The following is a 24368-nucleotide window of genomic DNA, read 5'->3' as shown; positions in this document are numbered from 1 at the left end:
AGTTTACGATCAACTCCAAACGAAGAACTGGAATGAACATATGAAAGCTTGATTAAACATTTAACATCCTTTGGTATAAGACATTCTATTATGTGGCCTCACATGTGTCTGTATGTATTCCCACCTCTTTTCTGCTGTAGGTTTCTGTGGAACAAGAGGGAGCACTAATGTCGAGGTATGCAGGAGCTTGGCCCTTTTAGCCCTTTCCTGTAGAGACACTCCTCAACATGGCAAATATTTTCAAACAAACAAGTATATTCATTACAAAAAAAAAGACTAAGGTAGTTTCATTTATCATGTAAAAATATGTGCACACAGGCAATTCAGATGAAAATGGATTTCTGCTTGAACTATCTAGCTAATTGCCTCAATTCTTTGCCTTGAGCATATAAACATTACTTATGGTAGGAAGAGCTGACCCTTATAAATCATTCAATCAATACTGATTAATTCTTCCCCCTCAACTTTAGGCTTCTTTTAAACTAAGATTAGGTTTATGCTCATTCATAAAAAGCGAAGATTTAGACACACAGGCACCATCTGTAACATTGCTCTGGAGGTATACAATGGGGAAAATGCATTTGAATGTTGTGTTAGGTAGAAAAAAAAATTCATGTAAAATATTCTGAAGATATATTTCCTAAGGAGATTTGCTTTATCCAATACCAGAAGAAAAAATTTCAAATCAATTTCTAAGGGAAAGCTAAAAGTTTAAACTGTCACCTAACAGAATTCTAGGTTTCAGGGAATAATGAATGCTAGGGCCATTCAATGATAACGTCAATATAAAAATTTTCATTTTCCTCATGAGAGAACTGAAGCATGGGGAAGACATGTTTTTATGGTAACACTGTCTTTTCTGCATAATCTAAAATTAAGAGCATGAACACATTCTACATTTTCATCTTAGTCACAATTAATGATAAAAAAGGAAAAAGTTTCCTTATAAAATTAGGAAGCTTTTTTCATTGATCAAAAAAACTATTTCTTTTATAGTAAGTCTTTTTTTTTTTTTGGTCTGTGGCAAAAATAGCAATTTAATGCTTTTTAAGATATTTGGGGTTTTTGAAGACAAACTTTGCTACTTTTTTTGTGGAAATTATATTTCATTCTGTAAAAACTGCCTTATAGCAAAGAGTTTAAGAAAAGATACAAGGAAGAGCAATGTGAGATGCTTTCATTTTAGAGTAGCTTGTTTCAGTGCTTCCTACAGAAACAACACAAGAAGAAATAAAAAAATTTTTTTCCCTCATAAGACATATATCACTCCTGAAATTTTTACAAAATCATCTGAGGGAAATTAGGGGTTTCAAAGCTAGTCACCTTATAAGTTGTTAGGAAAAAATTTGCATTTAAATTGCTCTGTGCAGCTACCTTGGGATTTTTCCCTGGAATGTTTATGGCTCTTTTTTTCATTAATACTTAAAAAATACAATTTCATAACCAGTGTATTACTACATCTAGTTGTGTTACGAACAGGCACTTCATTTCATAAAATAGAAACATTCAAAGTGGTTTTTCGTCAACCAATCATTCAGTCAGAATACTTGAATTCTTCATATTGAATACTTAATAGTGAAGTATTAATCTGAAACCATATCAACTCTCCATTTCTATTACAGAAACTAGGTCATTAATAGCTCTAATGCAGGGAACAACTTCTGTTCCTATGTGTTTTATCCATAGGAGCAAAGATTGTCCAGAACTTCTTGGAACTTTTCCCCCCAAATATTTATATATATATATATATATATATATATATATATTTGATATATATATATATATATTTGATATATATATATAATACAGCAGATTGTTTTAATAGATAAGTCTTAAGTATTATTTCAATAACTTGCTTTTACATAATCAGAAATGCAGATATAAGAAAAATATTAAATGTGCAAAATGCTCTGTTTATATGTCCATTAAAAATATAATGTAATAATAGCTTTAGATTTGTGTAAAAAGCCATTGGGGGGAAAAGTCTTCAATGTCAGAAAATCTGGTCAGATTAGAGCTTTCACTTGAGGAATTGTAAACAAACTTTTAAAATGCTGAGAGTTTTCTCAGTTCTTCCCAACCAAGACACTGTCGAACACATCAAGTCCTGCTTTGAAGTAAACCCGAACTGAATTAACGCTGTGCAACACCTCTGACAGGGCTTCTTGAAGAGTCTCATTTGATGCAAGTGTCTTGCAGTGCTCCCAAGCTTCCAAGAGTATTGAAAACTGGCTTGTCTTCTTATCAAGGTGGTACAGGATGTTTCTAAAAAGAAATATAAAATGTATCAAACATTGTAATAAATATTTCCAGTGATGTTTGCAATAGATGAAGTTATAAAATTATATCATTTTCCAGCCTCCAATGAATTAATGGATATAGACATCGATATCAAAAGTGATGAGATAGAGAATAAGACATTATGCGCCTTCTGATGGAAGGACACCATACTATCTATGAAATAAAGTGTTTTGTTAAAAAAATTAAATCTAAATCTTATGAAACTTCTAAATCTAATTGCTAATAAATACAAGGGACAGAGAATTATGTTAAATGATACTACAGTGTGTCATCAGCAAATTACAGACTGGGAAATTCTACAACATAAACGATCCATTTGGTTCAACAAATAATTTACAATAAAAAAAAGGTGAAGAAAGAACCTCTAGACCATGGTTTCTGAACCTTGTACTATTGACATTAGGGGCTGGATAATTCTTTATTGTGGCAGCTGTCCCATGCATTGTAGGATGTTTAGCAGTATCCCTGGCTTCTATCCGCTAAGTACCAGTACCTCCTTTAGTTGTCTCAGTCAGTTCGGGCTACTATAACAAAATGTCACAGACTCAGTGGCTTAAATAACAATTGATTTCTTATAGTTCTGAATGTTAGAAGTTCGAGATTCAGGTGCCAGCATAGTCTTGACCACCAGAATTCTTGGTGAGAGTCCTCTTCTTGGTTATGGTCTCACATGGCCTTCCTTGGTGCATGAACACAAAGAAAGAGATCTCGTGTCTCCTCTTTTTATAAGGGCATTAGCCTCATCGTGAGGGCCCCACACACATGACCTCATCTAATTTAATTACCTCTCAAAGGCTTCATATCTAAATACTATAACAGTGCGGTTAGGGTTTTAACATATGTATTTTGGGAGGACACAAACTTTTACTTGATTGCAGTTATAAAACCATAAATGTCACCAGATTGCCAAAATTGTTGCTTATAGGGAAAAACTGCCCCAATTGGAACTACTGCTTTAGACTAAAAGAAACAGATCGACCAGTCACAAGTATGGGTTTTACTAGGTCTTTATTCAAACATACAGTTTAAAAAATGAGAAGTACAAAATTGAATACTAGTTGAATATTAAGGAATTTTGAATTTTAGATGTGAAGATATAAGTATGTCTTCAAAAAGTATCCTTATCTTCTAAAAATACATATAGTAATATTTGTACATGAAAGGTTATCATGTCTGGAATTTGCTTCAAACTATTTGGGAGGAAAAGGAAAACGGAGCTGTGGACAGTGTAGGTGGAATAAGACTGACCATTAACTAATAATTGTTGAAACTGACTAATGGAATTCGTCATACTATTCTCTGTTCTTTTGAATATATTTGATATTTAGAATATTATCTTGTCATAAGTATGGAGTGTGTAAAAATATGATGCCCTGAAATTTATCCAACTTTCTAAGAATAAAGATTTTGGCATTGGGCAAGTCTAACAAGGTTATTTTTATTCATTGATATATAAAAAAAAGTTCATTTTGGCAGAAAGACATGGATTATTTCTTCATTTGACCTACTGTCAATCCTAATTAGCTGAGGTAGCTGAGATTCCATGGCCTAATAAATAATAAATAAATGTAAATAATTTAAATACAGTTGTCTGTCATATTAGAAATGTAAGATCCAGTGATAACAGATAAAGGATTTACCAGTGGGAAAGGTCAGAAAACAGTCCATAATAGAGAATATTTGAATTTCATCTTGAAAAATGATAGAGATCACTAGTTACAAAGGTTTTAGGAAACAAACAAACAAACAAACAAGAAAGTACAGATAGCATGCCATGTTGGAAGAATAGCATATGAGACTATAAGAATTTGTAAAACAATTTGGTGTTCTCAGTGGATCAACACCAGTGTTTCTGTATGACCAAGGTACAAGACAAGAATGGGTAGCTATAAGAGGAGACCTAGGAGAGCAAGTCATGGCCACATCATACAGAGCCTTTCATATCAAGCTAAGAATATTAGACTTTTTTTTATAGACAATAGGAAGCCAGTGAAAGATCTTAAACAAGAGAGCAAGATTTTTAGATTTCATTTTGGAATAATTGCTTTAGTTGTAATATAAAGCCTAGAGAATGACTTAATCCAGAGGAAAGGTCAAAACGATGTGTTACATAGTAGTAGTTAAGTTTGAGAAGATGAAGCAAGAGCCACAGTATAAGATTTCATTAATTTATATTTTCTCTAACATTAACCTCAGTTTTATATGGAGTTCTAGATCATCTTTTTTTCTATCTCATCAAGGCTCCTCTACCTTGGCCTCTCCTGAGCTTTCTACTTTGACCTCTGGTAGTGAATTGACACTGAAATCTATCTAATCATTTATGCCATGACCCTGTAAATCATCTCCTTCCTTACATATCCAGCTGGTTTCTGATGAGATTCTCCATCTTTTCAGTATCCTTTCTTCTCTGTTGCGGCACCCTGATTCCTATATTTTCAAGAATATGATATGATATCTTTGCTTTATAAGGCAGGGTTGAGAAACATGTTACTTTTATTTTTATCAAGACTAACTGCATTATAAATAGAGAAGGTTTTCAATCACAGTGATTTAATTTACTTAAATTTTATCAGACCTAGTTCAGTGATGAGAACTTAGTAGACCCTTGATAAAGTTGGTGTCAGTTACATAATTTCAGGTTATTTTGCATTTTAAGCAATAACTAATTTAAGAACAACAGATGTTGTGTCTTAAAAAAATTCAGCTGACAATGAGTACATGGTGGGTGTCTGTGAGGCAGAAGATCCTTGAACTCAGAGGTTATTTTAGTTTATTTTTCCAAAACAGATCATTTTAAATGGGAGCTGTCAGTAATGATTCAATATCATTGATCTTTGTGCCTATGAGTAAACTTGGCATTGCATGAATTAAATACAGCAGTGTAAGAAAGATGTTCCCTAGATTCCAAACATTCTTGAATTCAGGTATAAGAAACATATATTCCCTTGGATATGGGAGAGGAAAAATATCCTTCAAATGAAGTGGCAAGTGGATCATAATCAATGCTCTGTGGCCATGAGCTGTACTCTGAGAAATATTTCAATCTACTTCCAAAAATAGAACAGTCTTTAAAGTAGAGATTTTCCTTCTGCTATTCCCACAATATTCATAAAATTTAAGAGATTTTTAGAAACAATCGAAGCATGCTAACATAATCATATAAGCAATTCTATATCCAAGTACAATATATATGTGTACATATGTTTTATGTGTTAAAGTTGCTTTGATTATATCAAAATGACTTAAAATAGAATTAGCAAAATATCTAATAAAAGTTTTTCTAATTATTAGTTTTATTAGTTTTATATCATTAAGGGGGGGAGAAACCAAATAATATAGCAAAAGTTTGATACAGCATAGGATTTTCCCAAATGGAGACAAAGCTACTTCAGATAGTCTCATATATTCTCTTACATGATTACCTACACAAAAGTTACTTTTGTCATGTTAAAATAATCTTTCTTAGTTGCTACTGAAAAAAAAGAAGTGTGTTTTTAGCTTCACGATACTTATCAAATATGTTTAAATTCACAATGAACCATTTAAACAAATATATAATCATGAAAAATAGTTTATAATTAAGGCATTTTAAAGATAAAAAGTTTAAAATATATGTTTAATTATTTGATTTTTAAAAAAGTACTGCTTTATAGTCATAATGATTTACCAATAAGAACAACTAAATTAGTATAATAACTATATTTAATCATCTTTAATAATATTTATAATTTTGAATTCTCTCCCTGCACTTTATCTGTTTCATGTTTAATTAATTATAAATCATTTTGTGAAAAATATATTTCCAAAATTTATTTTAAGAATGCAATAGATATTTTCAAAAGCTGTACTAAATACTTCCATTCATTGAGGGCATATTGTTCAGCATGCTGACAAACAAAAATATTATAAGCTTCGTTATCCAGATCTGCCCCTTAATTATTTGTACTAGTGAAATTAATGTATTATTCAGAGCATAATAATTTTCAGGCTGTTACAGTGACTTTTCTACATTTTTGAAACCCACTGGCATAAAATACATTGCTACCTAACATTCTATGGTTATTAAATGTTAAATGTTATTAATATTATTAATATTCTATTTAATGATAAGATGATATTAATAAAACATGCTCATAAAGGTTACAGTATTAATCCCTCAATGCCAATTCTTTGAAGCATGAGCACAGTCTCTAATATATGTATGTAAAATTTCAACCATAACTACTATAAAATATCTATAAGAGAGAAAATGTGGAAGAATAAAAGTACATACTAAAAAGAATGTTTAGGTTTAAAGCACACAAAATACGATTACTGTGTGTGTGTGTATGTGTAGGCATGAGTGCATGTTTAACTGCAAAGCAATACATATTTTTCTTAAAGACCAATGCAATAGAGTCTGTAGTGTGCCAACATTTGTTTTTTCTAACTACTAAGCAACACAGTAACATATTTTTTAAATGATTGTAAACAAACTATGTGAATAGAAATGGATCCTTTTTTGGATTTTCAAATTCTACAAGGAGCTAAACACATTTTCCATATGCTACATGATTCAAGTAGTAGGCTGTGGCAAGCTCTTATGTAAGATAAACACTCATATCTATTTCTATCCAAATGGGATACAAATCAGCAAAAAACTACAGATACTGAGATTCTAGTTGAAAATAAGCAACTAGGATTTTTCAACATAATTTAAGAGAAAAACTTCAGTTTGGATAGCTACTGATACAACTTGTTAGTTGATCTTTATTATAATAGAAGTTTTTCACCTTGATAGTGTTTTACCTTACAACAAATTGAGGATAACAAAAATATCTCCTTTAAATTTTCATGAGAAGGATAATTTCTCCTACTGATTTTCAGAAGTAGCTCATTTTTTCCTATTTCTCTTTTGTGTACAAAAAGCCATTTAGCTTTCTGCTTACATAAAATAAATTTCTGTTTGGAGCCCTTTTCCAAAAAATACCATCATATTATATTAACTTTAATGTTTGAATGGAAAAAGAACAGGCATTTTTTACATTTCATCGCATATATTTCCATATATTACCTAGTTCTGAGAACTTTTTTACGTTCTCAATCATTAACCCTAGGTATCCCAGAATCATTCCTGGGAAGCAAAACTACTATTGTACCATTAAAATATTTTAAAATATTTTAATATTTTAATAAGATCAATGTTTCCAATGGAAGTTTCTAAGCCAAAACTCTTTGTATTCCCATGTAATTTCACCAAAATTGAACCTCAGTTAAATGGAGGTAGGAATTCAACAATATGTATGTACTACGTCACAATATCAATATGTATGTACTATGTCACAGTATCTGTTTCTCAATTACCGACCCATCTTTTTCAAATTAGGGCAGACTGGGAGTGAACCACTAGGTAGTCAAATAGTACATGTCTGGCAGGAAAAAAGAAAGGTGGAAAGAAAGTGAGAAAATACACTCGAAGAGCTTCTATGTCAAGAGTCTGTCTTTTGCAACCAAAAGGAATTATACCCCTTAGTGAATTGCTCATGGTCTTACACATACCTGCTTTAGTCTAATTCAGAAAAGTTTCCATGCAGAAAGAATAGACTGTGTTATTAACTCGATAAATTATCATCCTATTTGCATACACACAACATGTATCTCAATATGGCATGTTGAGACATCAGACTTAATTAAAATATTATTTAATTGAAATCATTTTAGCAGTTATCATGTTTAAAATAACATTAATTCCACCCTCATGCCTATCTTCCCTCATCTGTAACAATTTGAATATTATAAATGTAATCTACAGTCATCCTGACCCACACACAACACAAAGAGACTACTAAAAGGAAAGTGTAATACATTATTGATGATCCTAATGAAATTACAACACACATCACTCATTTTAATGGATCTGTTTCAATGACACATCACGGTGACCGGGAAAGAGCAGGGCCAAATTCAGAAACCTAATTAATAACTCCTGGCAGCATCAGTGAAGGAGATGAAGCATCTTTACTCAACTGACAAATCTTTTCCACTCAGCTAAAGCAAAGGAATACTGAAGAAAATGACTTTTGAAACAAAGGAATCTAAAGTCTTCATGAGTCATTTTCTTGTCTGTGAATTAGCAAATTAATGATGGAAATGATTACTGTCTTTCAAATGTTCCTTCTAATATTCATAAATCAGCACAGAATGCCATCCATTCTAAGCTTGAATTAACATTCATTATACCCCATGTTGAGAAATTCCTAAATGAAATCACACTAAATAGTATTGTATCTTTCAAAACTGATTGGATATACATGCTGAATGCAGAGAGAAAAGGCCAGCTCATTTTCTTACAATTGTTGCTAATTGTTTATAGGGATTATAGTAACTGTATTCCATAGTTCACAGTGGATTACTATATTTATATTAACATTAGAAAAGATTATTTGATACTATATCCATGAGAATTCATAAAATATATGGCTATACTATGTGTAGTACATTTTTCCAGCTAAATTTGAATTTGATCTATACTAGCCAAAGCAAAATCAGAATTAAGACCATTGTTGATATTGTCAAACCCACTGCAGGAAATTGAGGCAAAAAGACTTGTAGATTGCTATAGTTTTCTCCTTGCTATATGCAGGACAATTCAAAATATGACTTTGCAGCTCTTTTTATCAAGAGGTGAGATCTATTTCCTGCCTCTTGAATCTGGTTTGGCCTTAGTATTTGCTTTGACTAATAGAATTTGGCATATGTGATAAGCCTATGCCTCAAAAGTCTTAACATGTTTCCTCTCTTTTTCTAGAAACCTGACAAGTCACCATGTGAGCAATCCTACTAGGAAGAGAATGCAAAGAGCAGGAAGGAGCTAGCTATTCAGCCAAGGCCTTCCTATCCTCGCTAGCCCCAAACCAAGTCTTCAGGAGAAGCCTGAGTTGCAGACACAAACACAGCCCAGAGATATCTAGCCTGGAATAGACCCGAAGAATAACTAGCTGAGTCCAACCTACATGGCCACATTAAAGAATTATGAAAACAAACAAACAAACAAAAAATGCAGCTGTTTTAAGCCACTAAATTTTGAAATGATTTTCAATAGAACAACAATTGATATAATTCAGTAGTCATTTTCTTTCTGTGGGAAAGGAAGAACTTATATTGCTATAAGCATCAGTTCTCTATTAATATCATTGATAGAGTACAATGTATGATATGGATTTGACAGTTCTTTAAATGACTGGATAAATTCAGAACATGGTTTTGGAAAATTGTGCCTAAGAGTCTTCATGAAGTATGCATTGCAAAGTTAGGATATTTATGATGATTATTAGAAGTTTTAAAATCTGTTTAGAGTGCTAGGTGAGATTTTTCCACTAAACAAAAAAAATAAGTTAACCATCACAGTATCATATTGTTTTATTATTTTTTAAAATATGGATCATCTTGCTGAGTTACAGCCCAAGAAATGGACAAAATGATTCTGTCTGTTTCTATTATGATTACATATAAAATACAACAGAGAACAGTAGAAAGAGTAAACAACCGTATTCTACAAAGTTAATGTCTCAAGCATTCTCAGTCCATCTAACTACATTGTTTCTCAGGAGTTTATTGAGAAAGAGAATATCTCTTAAGATAATGTTTGATGGTTTATTTACAAAGAAAAATTATATTTCTGTACTCAAAACTTTCCATTAAATCATAAAAGGACACAGAAATTAGACAAAAATTAGACAAAAATTGTACCTTCCAGAATTTGGAGAAGATGTTGACCACTTTTTATTTACACTCATGTAATTGTTTTCTTGTTTTCATCACTGTTTTCTTTCATTTACCTCTAACTACATGTATGACCTAAATCTCAATATTTAGATAACTTTTTTTCTTTAGTATTTCAGATTCTGCTCATCAGTAGGTAGGATCTGTCACCCTCCAAGAACAACTTCATTTGAATACTCTATAAGCACTTGACAATTAACATAATTTCCTTTAATCTATACCCCAAATATTTGCATTTGCCCTTTCTCCATTATTCTGTTCTTATCTTCATTACCTTTAGTAAACAGCAGTGCTGAAGTCCAAAACCAAACAAAATAGGTAATTCAAATTTATTTTCCATTTATATTCTGATTCTACTAATGAAAAGGATGTAAGCTATTTATTTCAAAAAGTTCACTCTAAATGCAAAAGTTTATAATTTAGGCTGTTTCTATTTAAACAAAGGGAGTAATTGAGCCAGTATTGATCTTTTTGCTTTATTCTACTCCACAGCCCTTAGAAAACATCTAATATAAGTAATTCACTGTGTTAGGTGCTCAGAAATAGAAAAATTTACAGTCTGTATTAAAAGCCAAGCACATAATGAATTAATTAAAATATTTTAATATACCATCTATGTAATACATTTAGAATATTTCATGGTATAAAATTATTTAATTTTATTTTTACAAAATTTTTCAATTTATTTTATGTATATATTAGACTATGTACATATTATCTTTTGTATATATTAGAAAATACTACTTTGTAATAAATATTTTTGTGTATTTTGTCTCAAACTATATTATATACTCTTTATGGGCAAATAGTACAAACTCTGTAAATATTCTATGTCATGTTTAGCATATGCCTTATGGTTTGTGGGTAAAGCTCCAGTGGTAGATCCTAATGGTAGCAGTTTAATTTGGTTCATCTGATTCCAATTGTCATGATATTGATTCAGATTGCACAGTTCTAATTAAGTAAGCAGAGGTAATTCTTTAACCAAATGGATTATTTCAACAATAGACATATGACCAAATCTTGAAAATAAAATTTAAAAGGAGACTTTCTGCAGGATTCTAAAAGCAGTGGTTTCTTGTTTTTCTAAGGCAACCACAAAAGTTAATCCTTTTTCTCCTTTTGAATAGTAGAGATTATGGATATAAAATCTGTAAATGCTATATCCATTTTTTTCCAACAAGAGAAAATTGGCATTTATCTAATACTATAGAAGGCAGAACAGAAATACAGAAAGAAACTTATTGTTTGGTCATATGATAGAGATGATTGAATAAAACCAATCTAAAATTTGTTCTTCCTTTTTACTTTCGATTTATGTGAGTCAAGCTACTTTACTCTTTAGTCCAACTTGAGAAGGGTTTTATATTACTTTCAATCAAATGTATTCAAGTATATAATACTTATTGATTATATAGTTATTAACAATAAGATATATTTTCTTTAACAACTACAGGTAATTTTTTTGACCAGAAGAATTTAGATAATACATTTAGTTGACATTTAAAAATGACTACCTTGATGTAAAAATTGCTTGATTTCTCTTGAATATCAAATGTATTATTTAAGATGATTTGAAAAATTCAAAATCAACAGAACATTATAATGTTTAATTTTTGCTAGAGGGAAAAATAAGTACAAAGTAGAGTGACCGACCTATTGAAGCTATGAACATTGATCATAAATATAAAAGTTTTAATAAAGTAATGTTTTAATGTAAAATTATGCTAAAAAAACCCCAGAAAGATTACCTTTCACATTTTACAGAATTGTTACAGATGTTAACTTACTAAAAATTCACTTTGGAAATATGACAAAAATACTGTTTTAAAGGAACCCTCTGGTGCTGTTCCTTAGCAGAGTAAATTATTTCACAGATTATTGGAGCATTACTATCTAATTGTTTTTGCTAACATAAGGAAATAAAATGTCGTGGTTTATACCTTCATGCAAATGGATACATAAAGAATTACTATGCAGATTAAAAAAACTAAAATCATTTGATTTTTGAAGTTCCATTAATTTTTTCAAAATATAAATACTGGACAGGCAAATTTCTGTTGATTATTTTTAAGTCGATTGTAAAACAAAGTGCAAAACTGGCATTTGACAAAATTCAATATTCATTTGTGATTAAAAAAAAAAAAAACTCTATGAAATGGGTATAGAGGGGGCATACCTCAACATAATAAAACCACATAGGAAAAGCCCGCAGCTAATACACTTGATGGTGAAAAACTGAAAGCCTTTTCTCTAAAATCATGAGCAAGACAAGGTATTGACTCTTGCCACTTTTATTCAACATAAAAGTGGAAATCCTAGCCAGAACAATTAGATAAGAAGAAATAAAAGGCACAGAAAGAGGTAAAACTGGAAAGGAAGAAGTAAAACTGTCACTATGTGCAGATGACATGATATGATATATACAAAAGACTAAAGAGTTCATTAAAAAACTGTTAGAATAAAACAATTCAATAAAGTTGCAGGACAACAAAATCAACACATAAAAATCTATTGTGTTTCTTTACATAATAATAAACTATCAGAAAGAGAAATTAAGAAAACAGTACCATGTATAATTGCATCGAAAACTGCAAAGCATTAATGTAAGAAATTGTTGATAAATTACACACACACACACACACACACACACACACATACTAAATACTTCTAAGGCATCTCTTATGGATCTGAGTCCTTGTACAGGATCTTAGATCCTCAACAAAGAATTTATAGCAATGTACTCTGAAGACCATCAGGCTAGATCTGAGAGGCAGGGCTGTAGCATCTTCTGAAAATGTAGCACTGAGGGGACAGGCATCTCTGTTCTGAAACAGGTCAGTGCTGACTGGCTGGGATATAATCTGTATACTCAAAATCAAGGTGCTGTGAGTAAGAGGAAATCTACTGCCAAACCCCACAGATGTTTCTCCCATCAGAAAGATAAAAAAATTCTCCTGAACCACATATCCTCCCATTTCTTACAGAGAATTCATCTCCATTATAATCTTATGGGGCCACAGTTGCATATGTGGTTTGTCATTGACTGAAATGTGTATGACTGTATTTACCATCTAGAGTTTTTGTAATAATTAAATGAAATAAAACACATAAAGTGCTTAGTCGGTGCCTGGCATATATAGTAAATGTTAGAAATGGTAGCTTTTATTATTTGACTTTTCTGAGTTATTCTTTCTTGGGCACATACCCCTCCCCCATTCCCCTTAATTTTCAACCGACTTTCTCCTCAGGATCACAGAGCTATGAGATTACCAGGTGATGTCTCCTTCCCAGGAAAGAGTTTATCCAAAATGAATTCAGGGAACTTCTAAGGGTTTGCCAAGGTGTATTACCACCTGCAAGAGTCTGTACCAATAAAACCACATGGCCTTTCATATTTGACCATACCTTTAACTATAAAAAAATCTACCCATTCACTGTTGCTATAACCATTCTACTTCCCTAGTGCTATTTGCCCCTCCTCTCCCCCCAAACCAGTATGTATATATATACAAGAAAGACTATTTTAGAGGTATATATGCAGGTCTGAAAATGTTTTTGTAAACTTTATTTTTAATTATTAGAAACAAGGTATCCTGGTCCATTGGTATACTGATAAGAGTAGATTCTTATAGTTTTTAAAGGATTTTGGTAAATTAGGAAATAAAAGTTCTACATTTTCTAACTACGGACTCTGAAAGGTATCAATGAGAGAACAGGTTTCTTGTAATCTGGATGAACTAGGCCATAAATTTGATGAATTTCAGAAAGAAGCCCAATTACTCATGTTTTCCAACAACCCAAGGCAAATCTTGTTGATTTCTTCTCAGTGCAACCATGGCATGTGGCTAATGCTTTCATCATAGCACTGATCACACACACCATCATTACGCTTAGATACTTTGCTGTCTTTAGGCAGAACTCCTCAAGAACAGAGTTTCTTGTTCATTAATTATTTCTTCATGTTTATAAAGACTAGATACAAAATAAATTTGACTGTATACATTAATAATGGTGATGATAATAACAGTTGCTAACATTCGTTAAGCATTTAATGTATTGTAAGATGTATGCCACCTCCAAACAGGCCACTTTGGCATTAGAATTAATTTGAGCTGAAAACAATTGAGAAACTGTAGACACAGAAAATTCTCTATTCTCCCTCAACTCTAATCATTGGAGTTAAATCTAGACTCTTATTAGCTCAGAAATTGCACCAAGAAGAATCTACATAACAAACCTTATTAAAATAACCCTTATCATCCACTGGTTTCTTCCACATATTTACCTTTCCATAGTTTGCCATTTTTGGAAGTCTAAATCTATTTTTTTGTTCTTCTCGCTTTGCTACAAATTTATTGTTCTTTGTTAAGATGCTATATAAGCCCAAGTTCTAACAAATCCTTTGAGTTACTTATCACTGAGTTTCTCATGTGTGTATATGTGTATGTGTGTTTCACGTGTATGTGTGTATGTGTGTGTTTACGTGTTAAGAAACTGTTTTTCTCCTGTTAATCTGTCTTTTTTTCAGTCAAATTTGCAAGCCTCCAGTCAGAGAACCTAGGAAGATACAGGAAAAAGTTTATTTTTTTCCCCTCCCTTACAATATGCTTAGCGATGTTCTAAGCATTTGGCATTTTAACTCATTTAATCCTCAAAACAATTTAATGCAATCGGTACTATTATTATATCCATCTTAAAAAGAAAGAAAATAGGCACAAAGTGGTCAGCTTGTACTACGTCACAGAGCCTTTAAGTAGTAAAGCCAAGATTTTAAAAAAGTACATGATTGAAAGGATTTTAATTAGAATACCTGCCTCTGTTTTTGCACTTATATTAAAACCATACCCCAACAAGTGCTAAACTTGAACTTATGGCTGACAGACAGATAGAAAAAAATTCCAAAAGAAAAAAACAAAATAGACTTTTCCAAATTGCCAAAGTACAGCAAGCCCCAAATTTACAATAATTCTCAGCTTCATCAATAGAAAAACAGCAAATAAATTTGTCTCCCTAACTCTACGACAATGATTCCAATTCAAAATCAAGTTAGATGGTCAGGTATACTTTTCTGAGGGTGTTTTCGAGGAAAAGGGGGAGTTGATCGCAGACACTGAGCACTTTTCTACCCACCCTGAACACTTGCGATCTGCGTCTCTTTTCATGTAACAATAGCTCTGAACCAGCAGGTATTTTTAGAGCATAATAAGGCCATTGTTCTAAAAGCAAGAGGAAGAAGAAAAAAAAGATCTAGCTTCTGTAAATGTGCTTCATAATCTTTAACTCTATTCCCTTCTTAACCCACTGTACCTCTGTTACCTAGGCCTGCCTCTTTTGATAAGAAGACAAAAGGAGAACATTTTATCACTGAGAAATTTTACAATATAAAATTTTTTGAAGAACTTATCTTTAGTGAAATTGATATCTAAGTCCAATTTGTAGACTTTGGGAAAACGGCTTCTTAATTTAAAGGTAATACAACAGGTAAATTGATGGAAAAATCTGCTAGAATAAAGTAAGCAACTGAAGACAGAGTGGGGAAACTGAGACAACCAAAGTTGTGTGCGTTCTACTAAGGATGAAAACAGTTTCAAAAGAGAGATCCAAATTAAAAAAAAAAAAAAAAGATTGTGTTTTCTGAGAAGTCACTGGCAAAACCTATGTGGCAGAGTTAAAGAATAAGTGGGTGAAACAGACAATAAGCAGATCTTTGAGAAAGTGTGTCAAATGAATGGGGGAGAGGATTTTTTGTTTGTTTTAAGACATGTCTTGGGAGTGTTTTCAAAGTAGAAATAACTGCAGCAACCAAGACTAATTGTCAATGTGAAAAACATGGAACTGAGATTTGTGAAAATTGATATAGCAATGCCAGGAGGAAGGAAGGATGGGGATTAAGAATAGGGGTGAGTAGGTTAGCTTTGGAAAGGTTTGGAAAGGTCATCTTTTTATCTTAGGAGGGAGGGCAAAAAAGATACATACAGTAAGAAACAATTAAGGGATGAACAAAAGCATTAGAAGCAGCTGTGCTAGTTCAGTTAAAATAATTTAGCACTCAATTTTAGCACTTACTTGTGTTGGGACCCAGGGAATTCTGACCCCAAATATCCCACAATAGCATATTAATGGCTTATTGAATACTTGGAATGAAAGTTACTTGACAAACAGCTGGTGCAAAAAGAACACGTTGACCCTCCCTTGTCTCCTTGAGTGTAGGAAATAAGACTCCTCTGTGAAAGATGCCCTCCTTGCCCCAGAGGGATGAGAGACACCCTTATCACTAGAGTTAAAGAATCTAGGACCCAAAAAGCCTGTATAGATAAGCCTTTTTACTCCTTTACTAATTTACTACCAAAAGACCTCTTTCTGTTCAGATTCCTTACAAATGAGCACCGGAACCTAAGTGTCTTTGTCCTGTCGATTATTTACAAATGTGTTTTTTCTTTGTCTAAAAAGTGTGAAAAGCTGGCTGGTTCATCATTTCTAGGAGCATCATTTATGATCTCCCATGTGCATGTATTAAGTTAGTGCTTCTGTAATCTAGTTTTGTGTCAATTTTATTATTAGTCCAGTCTTAAGAACTCAAGAGGGGCAAAAGGGAGAATTTTCTCCTCCCTCACACTTGCTATTGTTCACTAATACTCTAGGGGTGGTAATGTCCTGCCAGAACACTGCTACGGTTCTTGTAGCCCACAGGGCCTCCCATAAGACACTTCATTATTTCTCAATTGACTTTTGTGACATTCTTGTATGATAATGCATTGAGGTCAGGTGTGTGTGATTCTTTCTTTTGGGGTGTCCAAAGCAATCTGATTCGTGATTACAGAGTTGGATGAATTCAGGCTAACAGATACTGCGAATTAGCAGAAGAGTTGAAAGTAAAAATATCTTTGGATCTTTGAGTTCCAAGCATAATGCCCAAAAGAGAATGGGCACATAAATGTTTGCTGAATTAATGAATTAAATAATGAAGCAAATAGCCAATTTGTTTTAATGAGACTCTAGAGAAATTGAATTACTATTTCAAAAATTAAATACCTACAAGGTGAGTTTTAAGTAATATTTTACATATTAATATTACTATAAGTAATTTCACCTAAAACATATATTTATATCATTCCAGGGTAAACAAAATATTCTTCTACTCTATCTTAATAAGCATCATAGATGAGTAAATTTACATTTAACTAAAATACTTTTAGCTTTTCTGAGTTTTCTTTTGCTTAATATCTTATATACTCCTATGGTCTTCAACATTTAACTTTTCTTTTAATTCTCTTGATTCTATATTTGTCATTTACCACCACAAACACTAACAACAGCATCACTACCATGGTTGGGGGAGGGAGAATTTCTTAAACAGAAAAAAAAAACCTTACTACTATCTTCAAAGTTTGATAAGACTATCCTACTATAAGTCAATTCAAATCATTTCATCTACAAGGAAAGACATAGGATCCTTGGGAACACCTAGAGTTATATTGTTCAAAGACTTATAATCAGTCACATATGTAATTTTTAATTTAGCTACACTATACTAAGTAAAAAAAGGTTGAATTAATTTTACTATATTTATTTAACCCAATACTATCATTTCAACATGAATTAATATAATATTATTAAGGTCATATTTTTTACTTCATTCTTTTTATTATACTAAAAGTCTTAAAATTCAGTGTGTATTTTATACTTTCAAGATCTCGATTTGGACTAACTACATTTCAAGTTATTAATACCCACATTACTAATGGCTATTATACTGAACAGTATAGATCTAGAGTTTCAGATCATATAATTGCAAACTACTTTTAAATTGAAAGGCTAATTATTTGAATTAAAACAACTTTATTTAGAATATTCTTGTTTTTCTGTGAATAAGCCAATGCATTAAACTTATTTCTACTTTATTGTATTGTTAGACATTAGATAAGAGAGTAGGAAAAAAACAGACACTCAAAAAATGATTATTAAAAAATATTTCTAAGCTTTCTTTTAACACGAATATAGTCAATAAACTGAAATCTGAAATATGAGTCAAGCACTTGAGGCGAAAAATATGTGACCTATATATTGGTGCTGTTCTTGAGTTATGAGACTGCTGAAAGCTAGCTTACCTTAACTTTTATTGTTTAGAACTTTAATAGCTAAAAGGAGAAAAACTAATAAATATCTTGTTGCAAGAACTCAAAGATGTCCTCCCACAGTTGAGGTGTTGTATTACATAGTTTGAGGAAGAATAAGGATAAATAACCATATTATAAGACCCTGAAAAAAATGGTGTATGTTAGAAATGTTGACAGATTTTTAATTGTAGCACCACCAAGTGTCCTACTATATGTATCATATATCATCAACAAACAGAAATTTAGGATGCAGTTTTCTGCCTTGACCTTCAAGCTCCAACTGTGCTTTCATCATTGAGTCCATAAATAATATAATTTACAATCTCTGAAAAGAGACAATGTGGACACAATAAACCATATACATTACATGAAAGAAAAGGAGATCTATAGTTGTCTTTATAGCGTCAAATTCAGTCAACCTTAGTGAAAAATTGACTTATGTTAACACATTACTTTTTAGTCAGTGTCAAATAGGTAATGTTTATCTTCCTTTCTTTTATTAATGATCTTATAAAGTTGCTTCATTTTAGAGAACTTTAGATATTGGCCTAGTAAGTTTACAATATTTAGGTCTCAAGGTCTCTCAGCAAACTTTTTTTTCTGATTATCACTATAAGATGAATACCCCTGACCTACATAAAAGTAAAACTGTACTCTCTTGTTCCAGAAAGAAAAAGCTGGGATGAGACAGGGAGGAGTTTATTTATGTATAGTAATATTCCTGAGGTCATGCTTCTAAAACACAGCAATCAAACTAAAATAAGCTAAAATAGCATCTGGATGGGCAAGTAACTGTCATAAAGCCCGACAGACAGTTTATGGAGAAGGGCGGAGTGATACTGAAGAACCCAAGCAGTCTCCAGCGGATTTTAGCTGCTAGACAAGATGACATCAATTGGAAGTAACCAATACAAACGTACGAATAAAACAGAAACAACGAAACACTGAATGAATTATTCACTCAGTTTCCCAGTTTTCAGCAACATATTATGTATAGTTGTTTAGTCATAGGTACAAATGACTCAGTCTTTTAGGGCTTTGTTGTATTACAAAAGACTATATAACTGATGACTGTCAATTAAAAGAATGCTAAATACTATTAAGTAGATTTTGAGAAACATACCTTTTAGAAAGCTGTTCTTGAGAAATACCCTTCCAGTCTCCCATTCCCATCTCTTGCTTATTTATACCAAATGAATAAGTTATTTGTCTAAATAAATTAGACCAAAAACTACTTATTTATAAGACTCTATAAGTACCACCTCCCTCATGATGCCTACTTAGATCCTACCTAGCTGAAGAGAACAAATCAAAAAATAAAATAACTTTCACTCCTCTGAATAATTGTAACTCATCCTTTTGTTTCTTAGGATATATTATATTTAACCTCATTTGACAGTTATTTTTGAAGGTATTTTATATCTGCACTAGATTATAAGGTCAGAAGAAACAATAAATTACCATAGACGTTACAACAGCAGGAAGGGGCTACTATCTCTAGGGCTAGGAAATGGAAAGGTCGAAATAATTAAAACATAGAAGCTTGAAGGAGATGTCCTATGAAGCTAAAAGTTGTATCAATAGCAGTCACTGCTCAGCTATTATTAGTGTCACTGAGCTCAGAGATGGAAGCCTGTGAAACTGGGACCCAGACCTATGAGAAAGCGGCTCTGGTTAACTGGTGCTGATTGTCTCTAATAAGCATTGTGAGGTTGGTTTAGCTAATGTTAGGAAAAGTGCAAATCAGAATTAACTACTGCTACCAAAGTGACTGTCAATATCTGGGTGACAAAAAAAAAAAAAACATCGTTAGAGTGGCAACAACAACAACAACAAGAAGGAAGGAAAAAATAGGAACAAACAGGAAGAAGATATGTCTCTTCCTCCCCCAAGCTTCCAGGTTTCCTTTAGTGCCTCCCATGAAAAAGTCTAATGAGGAGTCAGCTGGCCAAACAGAAACAGTTTGTAGAGTCCCAGCCCCAGGTTCACAGCATAGTATACAGAATGAGATAGATACTCAAAGACTAAAGCTGAATAACTGGCACATATATAAAAATAAAGTTATTACCTAATCAATACTCATATTCCTTACATTATCTGCTATAGCAGGCTGAATGGTAGCCCACAAATATGTTCATGTCGTAAGCCCTGGAACCTATAAATATTAACTTGCTTGAAAAAAGTGTCTTTGCAAATGTAAGTAAGGATCTGAATATAAGGAGATCATCCTGTATTAACTGGATAAGTCCAATTACAAGTGTCCTTATAAGAGAGAGGTGAAGAGACGCTACATTGATACTCAAAGAAGAAAAGAAGACGATGCGGAAACTGAGGTAGAGATTGGAGTAATGCAGCCGCCAGAAGCTGCAAGAGACAAGCAGTGGATAATCTCTTAGTGCCTCTGCAGAGAGCTTGGCCGTGATGACAGCTTGATTTCAGACTTTTGGCCTCCAGACATTTGAGAGAATAATTTTTTTATTATTTTAAGCCAAGTTTGTGGTAATTTATGATAGCAGTCACAGCAAATTAATAAACTTAGCTTATGCCTTGTATGTAAGAGATACTCAAATATGATGAAATAAAAAATGGTAATTATAAAACTTTTGATTTACTTGATTAGAGGAAATTTCATTTATGTAGAAAATTTATAAATATAAAATAATACTAATAAGCAGAGATCATTGAAATTTGACTAAACCTTATCTAAATTATATGCAAGATTTAATCATATAAAAGTTTGAAAAAACTTTTATGGACTATCAAGGTTTTTATTTGGGAATTATAGTAATACATATACAAAATAGAACAACAAACATTTTCTCAAATGAAATGAAACAAAGATATTCATCTATCTCCAGAAATTAATCTAGAAAATTATTTTACTATATTTTTAATTCTTAATTTTCAATGTCCAGAATGATTTTCTATTCATTCGATATTTTATTTTAGAAAGAAAACTGGAACTATGAATCAGCTTTGAGACATGTCTAGACTTTATTTTTTCAGTACTTGTCTATTTAACTTCATAGTTAATAGTTAAGAAAAGGACAGAATTGGGAATAAGGGGAATTTGCAACAAATTGCAGAGAGAATACTTAATATTTGGTACATGTGTTACTTTCTTTCCTCTTAAACTTTATATCTGACAAGGCGACATTTTATTGGCTTTTGAGCAATATTCCGTAAAATTACATTGAGTTAGCATATTTTCCCAATTCTCTGGTGGAGCATATGTAAGCTTTGATTAGAAAATGAGACCTACTATGATTAGCAGTAAAAAACTGGAGACATTTTAACTGGCACACTTGAAAGCTGTTCCTTCCAAAAATATTTGGCCATGTTTCCTCCCATTTCACATTATTATATGAAGAGCTGATTACTATTTGCATGTAATTATTTCTGGATAAGAAGGAGAAGGCAAGGTGAATTTTTAGTCTATAGTTGGATTAACCAAATATAACTGGACAGATACAAACAAAATTTCTCCCCAAGACTATTTGGTGATTTAAAGTGCTTATAAAAAGTAATCTTATCTTGTCAGTCATATTACTTTAGCTGAAATCAGAAGAAAACAGAGAAACATTCGGCACACATCATAGCTATTAAAATTCATTGCTAGTGAGATAAATTGGTAATTCTTGATTTCTTCCCTCTTGTTCACTCTCACATCTAATTCATCACCAAGTTCTGTAGATTCTTCCTCCAAAATATTATAAATTCATCTTCTCTTTATTTCTACTTCCATCAACATGATCTCTGGTGATGGTTAATTTAATGTGCCAACTTGGCTAGGCTATATTGCCCAGGTGTTTGGTCAAACACTAATCTATATGTTGCTATGATGGTACTTTATAGATGCAATTGACATTTACCATCAGTTGACTTTATGTAAAAGATAATAACTTTGATAATATGTGTTTTCTCATTCAATCAAATTTAAGTCTTTAATGAGCAAAAACTGAGGTTTCCTGGAGAAAAGGAATTCTGCCTTAAGACTGTAATATAGAAATCCTTCCTGAATTTCTAGTGTGCTGGCAACCTGCCCTAAAGATTTCAGATTTAAAACTGCTACATCAACTGTTCTCTGAATTTTCAACATGCTTGCCCTATAAATTTTGGACTTGTCAACTCTCTCAATCCCATGAGCCAAATTCTCTAAAATCTATCTATCGATTTATCTATCTAAGTCAGAGGTCCCCAAACTTTTTGGCACAAGGGATCGGTACTCCTCTGAGAATCAAATGCCTGGTGATCTGAGGTGGAGCTGAGGCGCTGATGCTAGCGCTGGGGAGTGGCTGCAAATACCGATGAAGCTTCACTTGATCTCCCCACCACGCACCTCTGGCTGTGTGGCCCGGTTCCTAACAGGTCACAGGCTGGTATTAGTCCATAGCCTGGGGGTTGGGGACCTTGATCTAAATGATCTTTCTATTCTTTTGGTTCTATTTCTCTGGAGAACTCTGACTGACATACTTAGATCTTTAAAATATCATGTTTTTTTAATCTCTCCATTTTTTTCAATTACCCCTATAATCCCTTCTCTACCTAGCGGACAGGGATATCTAGATAATGAGAGACAGAGACAGAGACAGAGAAACAGAGAGACAGAGACAGAGAGACAGAGAGTCAGAGACAGAGGGAGGAAGAGTGGGAGGGAAAAAGGGAGCATGAGAGATGGATGGATGGATGGATGAATGAATGGATGGACGGATGGACAAACAGACAGACATAGATAATGATAATAGATAGATAAATAGATAGATAGATAGATAGATAGATATAGATAGATGATAGATGATACATAGATGATAGATTGATAGATGATAGAAGATAGATAGATGATAGATGATAGATAGATAAATAGATAGATAGATGATATAGATAGTAGATAAATAGATAGATAGATAGATAGATAGATAGATAGATAGATAGATAGATAGATAATAGACAGAAAGACAGGTAGACAAATTAGGTTACTTTCTGCTAAAATCAGATTTCCAATGCACTGAAAATCTAACATCTAAACCCCTCTTCGCTGCCTCTATGTCATTGTCTTTTTCTCCAATCTCAACCCAAGTTGATCTTGCGCAATCAATTTGGCCACCTTATAAAAAAAAATTGTGTTTATTTACTTCCAGACACTTTTAAAGTTTGTAATTACATATTTTTGGTCTGTTTATTCACTGTTTCTTCCCGCTAAAGGGTAGGGTTGATATTTATATTTTTGAGCGTTGTATTCTCAGTGTCTGGCATAATTCTGTAATTGGTGGACACTAAGTATTTGCTAAATTAACAAATAGAACCAGTAATAATGGAAACAATATGGATTACTCCTAGATAAATACTTTGAAGAAGTGGCACCAATTTCTAACTCACAGATAAGATTAACAAGAGAATCAGTGGAAATGCAGGAAACAAAGTGTCACCCAATCCATAGACATTCCTTCTACTGCCCAGGTCTGAGTAGTGGCAAAGATTAAACATCCATTTTTGTAGATAAAATATATCGTATCTGTTCTTTATTGTTTCAAAGTAGGATTATTTTATCTCAACTATTTTTATTTATTTATTTATTTTATTTTGTCCTACTCCTGTGAAGCTAATACAAACATGGCCATGAATTTGTTTAAAAAAATAAAACTCAGTATGGCTTCAGCCAGGTTTTATTGCTTACTAATTTATTTCATTTGCCGCCTCTGGTAACTCAGTGGGGGCGGATATTTTTTCTAAACTTCAGAGTTCTTATCTGCAAAATGGGAAAAATATATACCAGGCTGGAGTCATTGACAACCAGTGAAAGTATATACAAAGCATCAAGGAAAAGAAGAAAATCTTCCATAAATTCCCTTGGAGAATATGGTAGAACAAGGAGAGAGCTTTGAAGAAAGCAAGCTCTAGGTACAACTACTACCTTCAGTAATCATGCATATTGTTGTGAAGATCAGAGGTAAGTGCCTAGTATATAAAATGCCTAACATGTGACTAGCATTTCATTTTTTAAAAAGTTTATAGTTAGTATCCTTGAGTCCCTAATCTCCACTTGACAGAAAATGTAATATAAACTGAACATTTCCAATAAAATCTGGTGCAGGAATACCTCCTCTTTGTCTACCACCACTACCAAGAAGGATTCCCAGTTCCTTTAAGGTCCAGAGAGAACATGATAAAAGAAGTTTCGTTTTTTTT

At 32.4% G+C, this 24368-nt stretch overlaps 1 protein-coding gene across 5 annotated transcripts in view; it reads right to left on the bottom strand.

The window, feature by feature from the left end:
- Positions 1-1790: 1790 nt before the first annotated feature.
- Positions 1791-24368, bottom strand: part of NAALADL2 (N-acetylated alpha-linked acidic dipeptidase like 2) — a 1088713-nt gene continuing 1066135 nt past the window's right edge. For all 5 annotated transcript variants that reach the window (XM_039865076.1, XM_039865077.1, XM_039865078.1 and 2 more), the window contains one exon: positions 1791-2265. In XM_039865076.1, coding sequence (XP_039721010.1) covers positions 2067-2265 — 199 coding nt within the window. In that variant the 3' untranslated portion in view covers positions 1791-2066. The remainder of the gene's footprint in view (positions 2266-24368) is intronic.

The sequence above is a fragment of the Pteropus medius genome, unplaced genomic scaffold (assembly GCF_902729225.1).
Source record: "Pteropus medius unplaced genomic scaffold, Ma_sr-lr_union100, whole genome shotgun sequence".
NCBI lineage: Eukaryota > Metazoa > Chordata > Mammalia > Chiroptera > Pteropodidae > Pteropus > Pteropus medius.
Note: the sequence above shows the minus strand (reverse complement) of the source record. Positions and strands in the feature narration are given on the sequence as shown.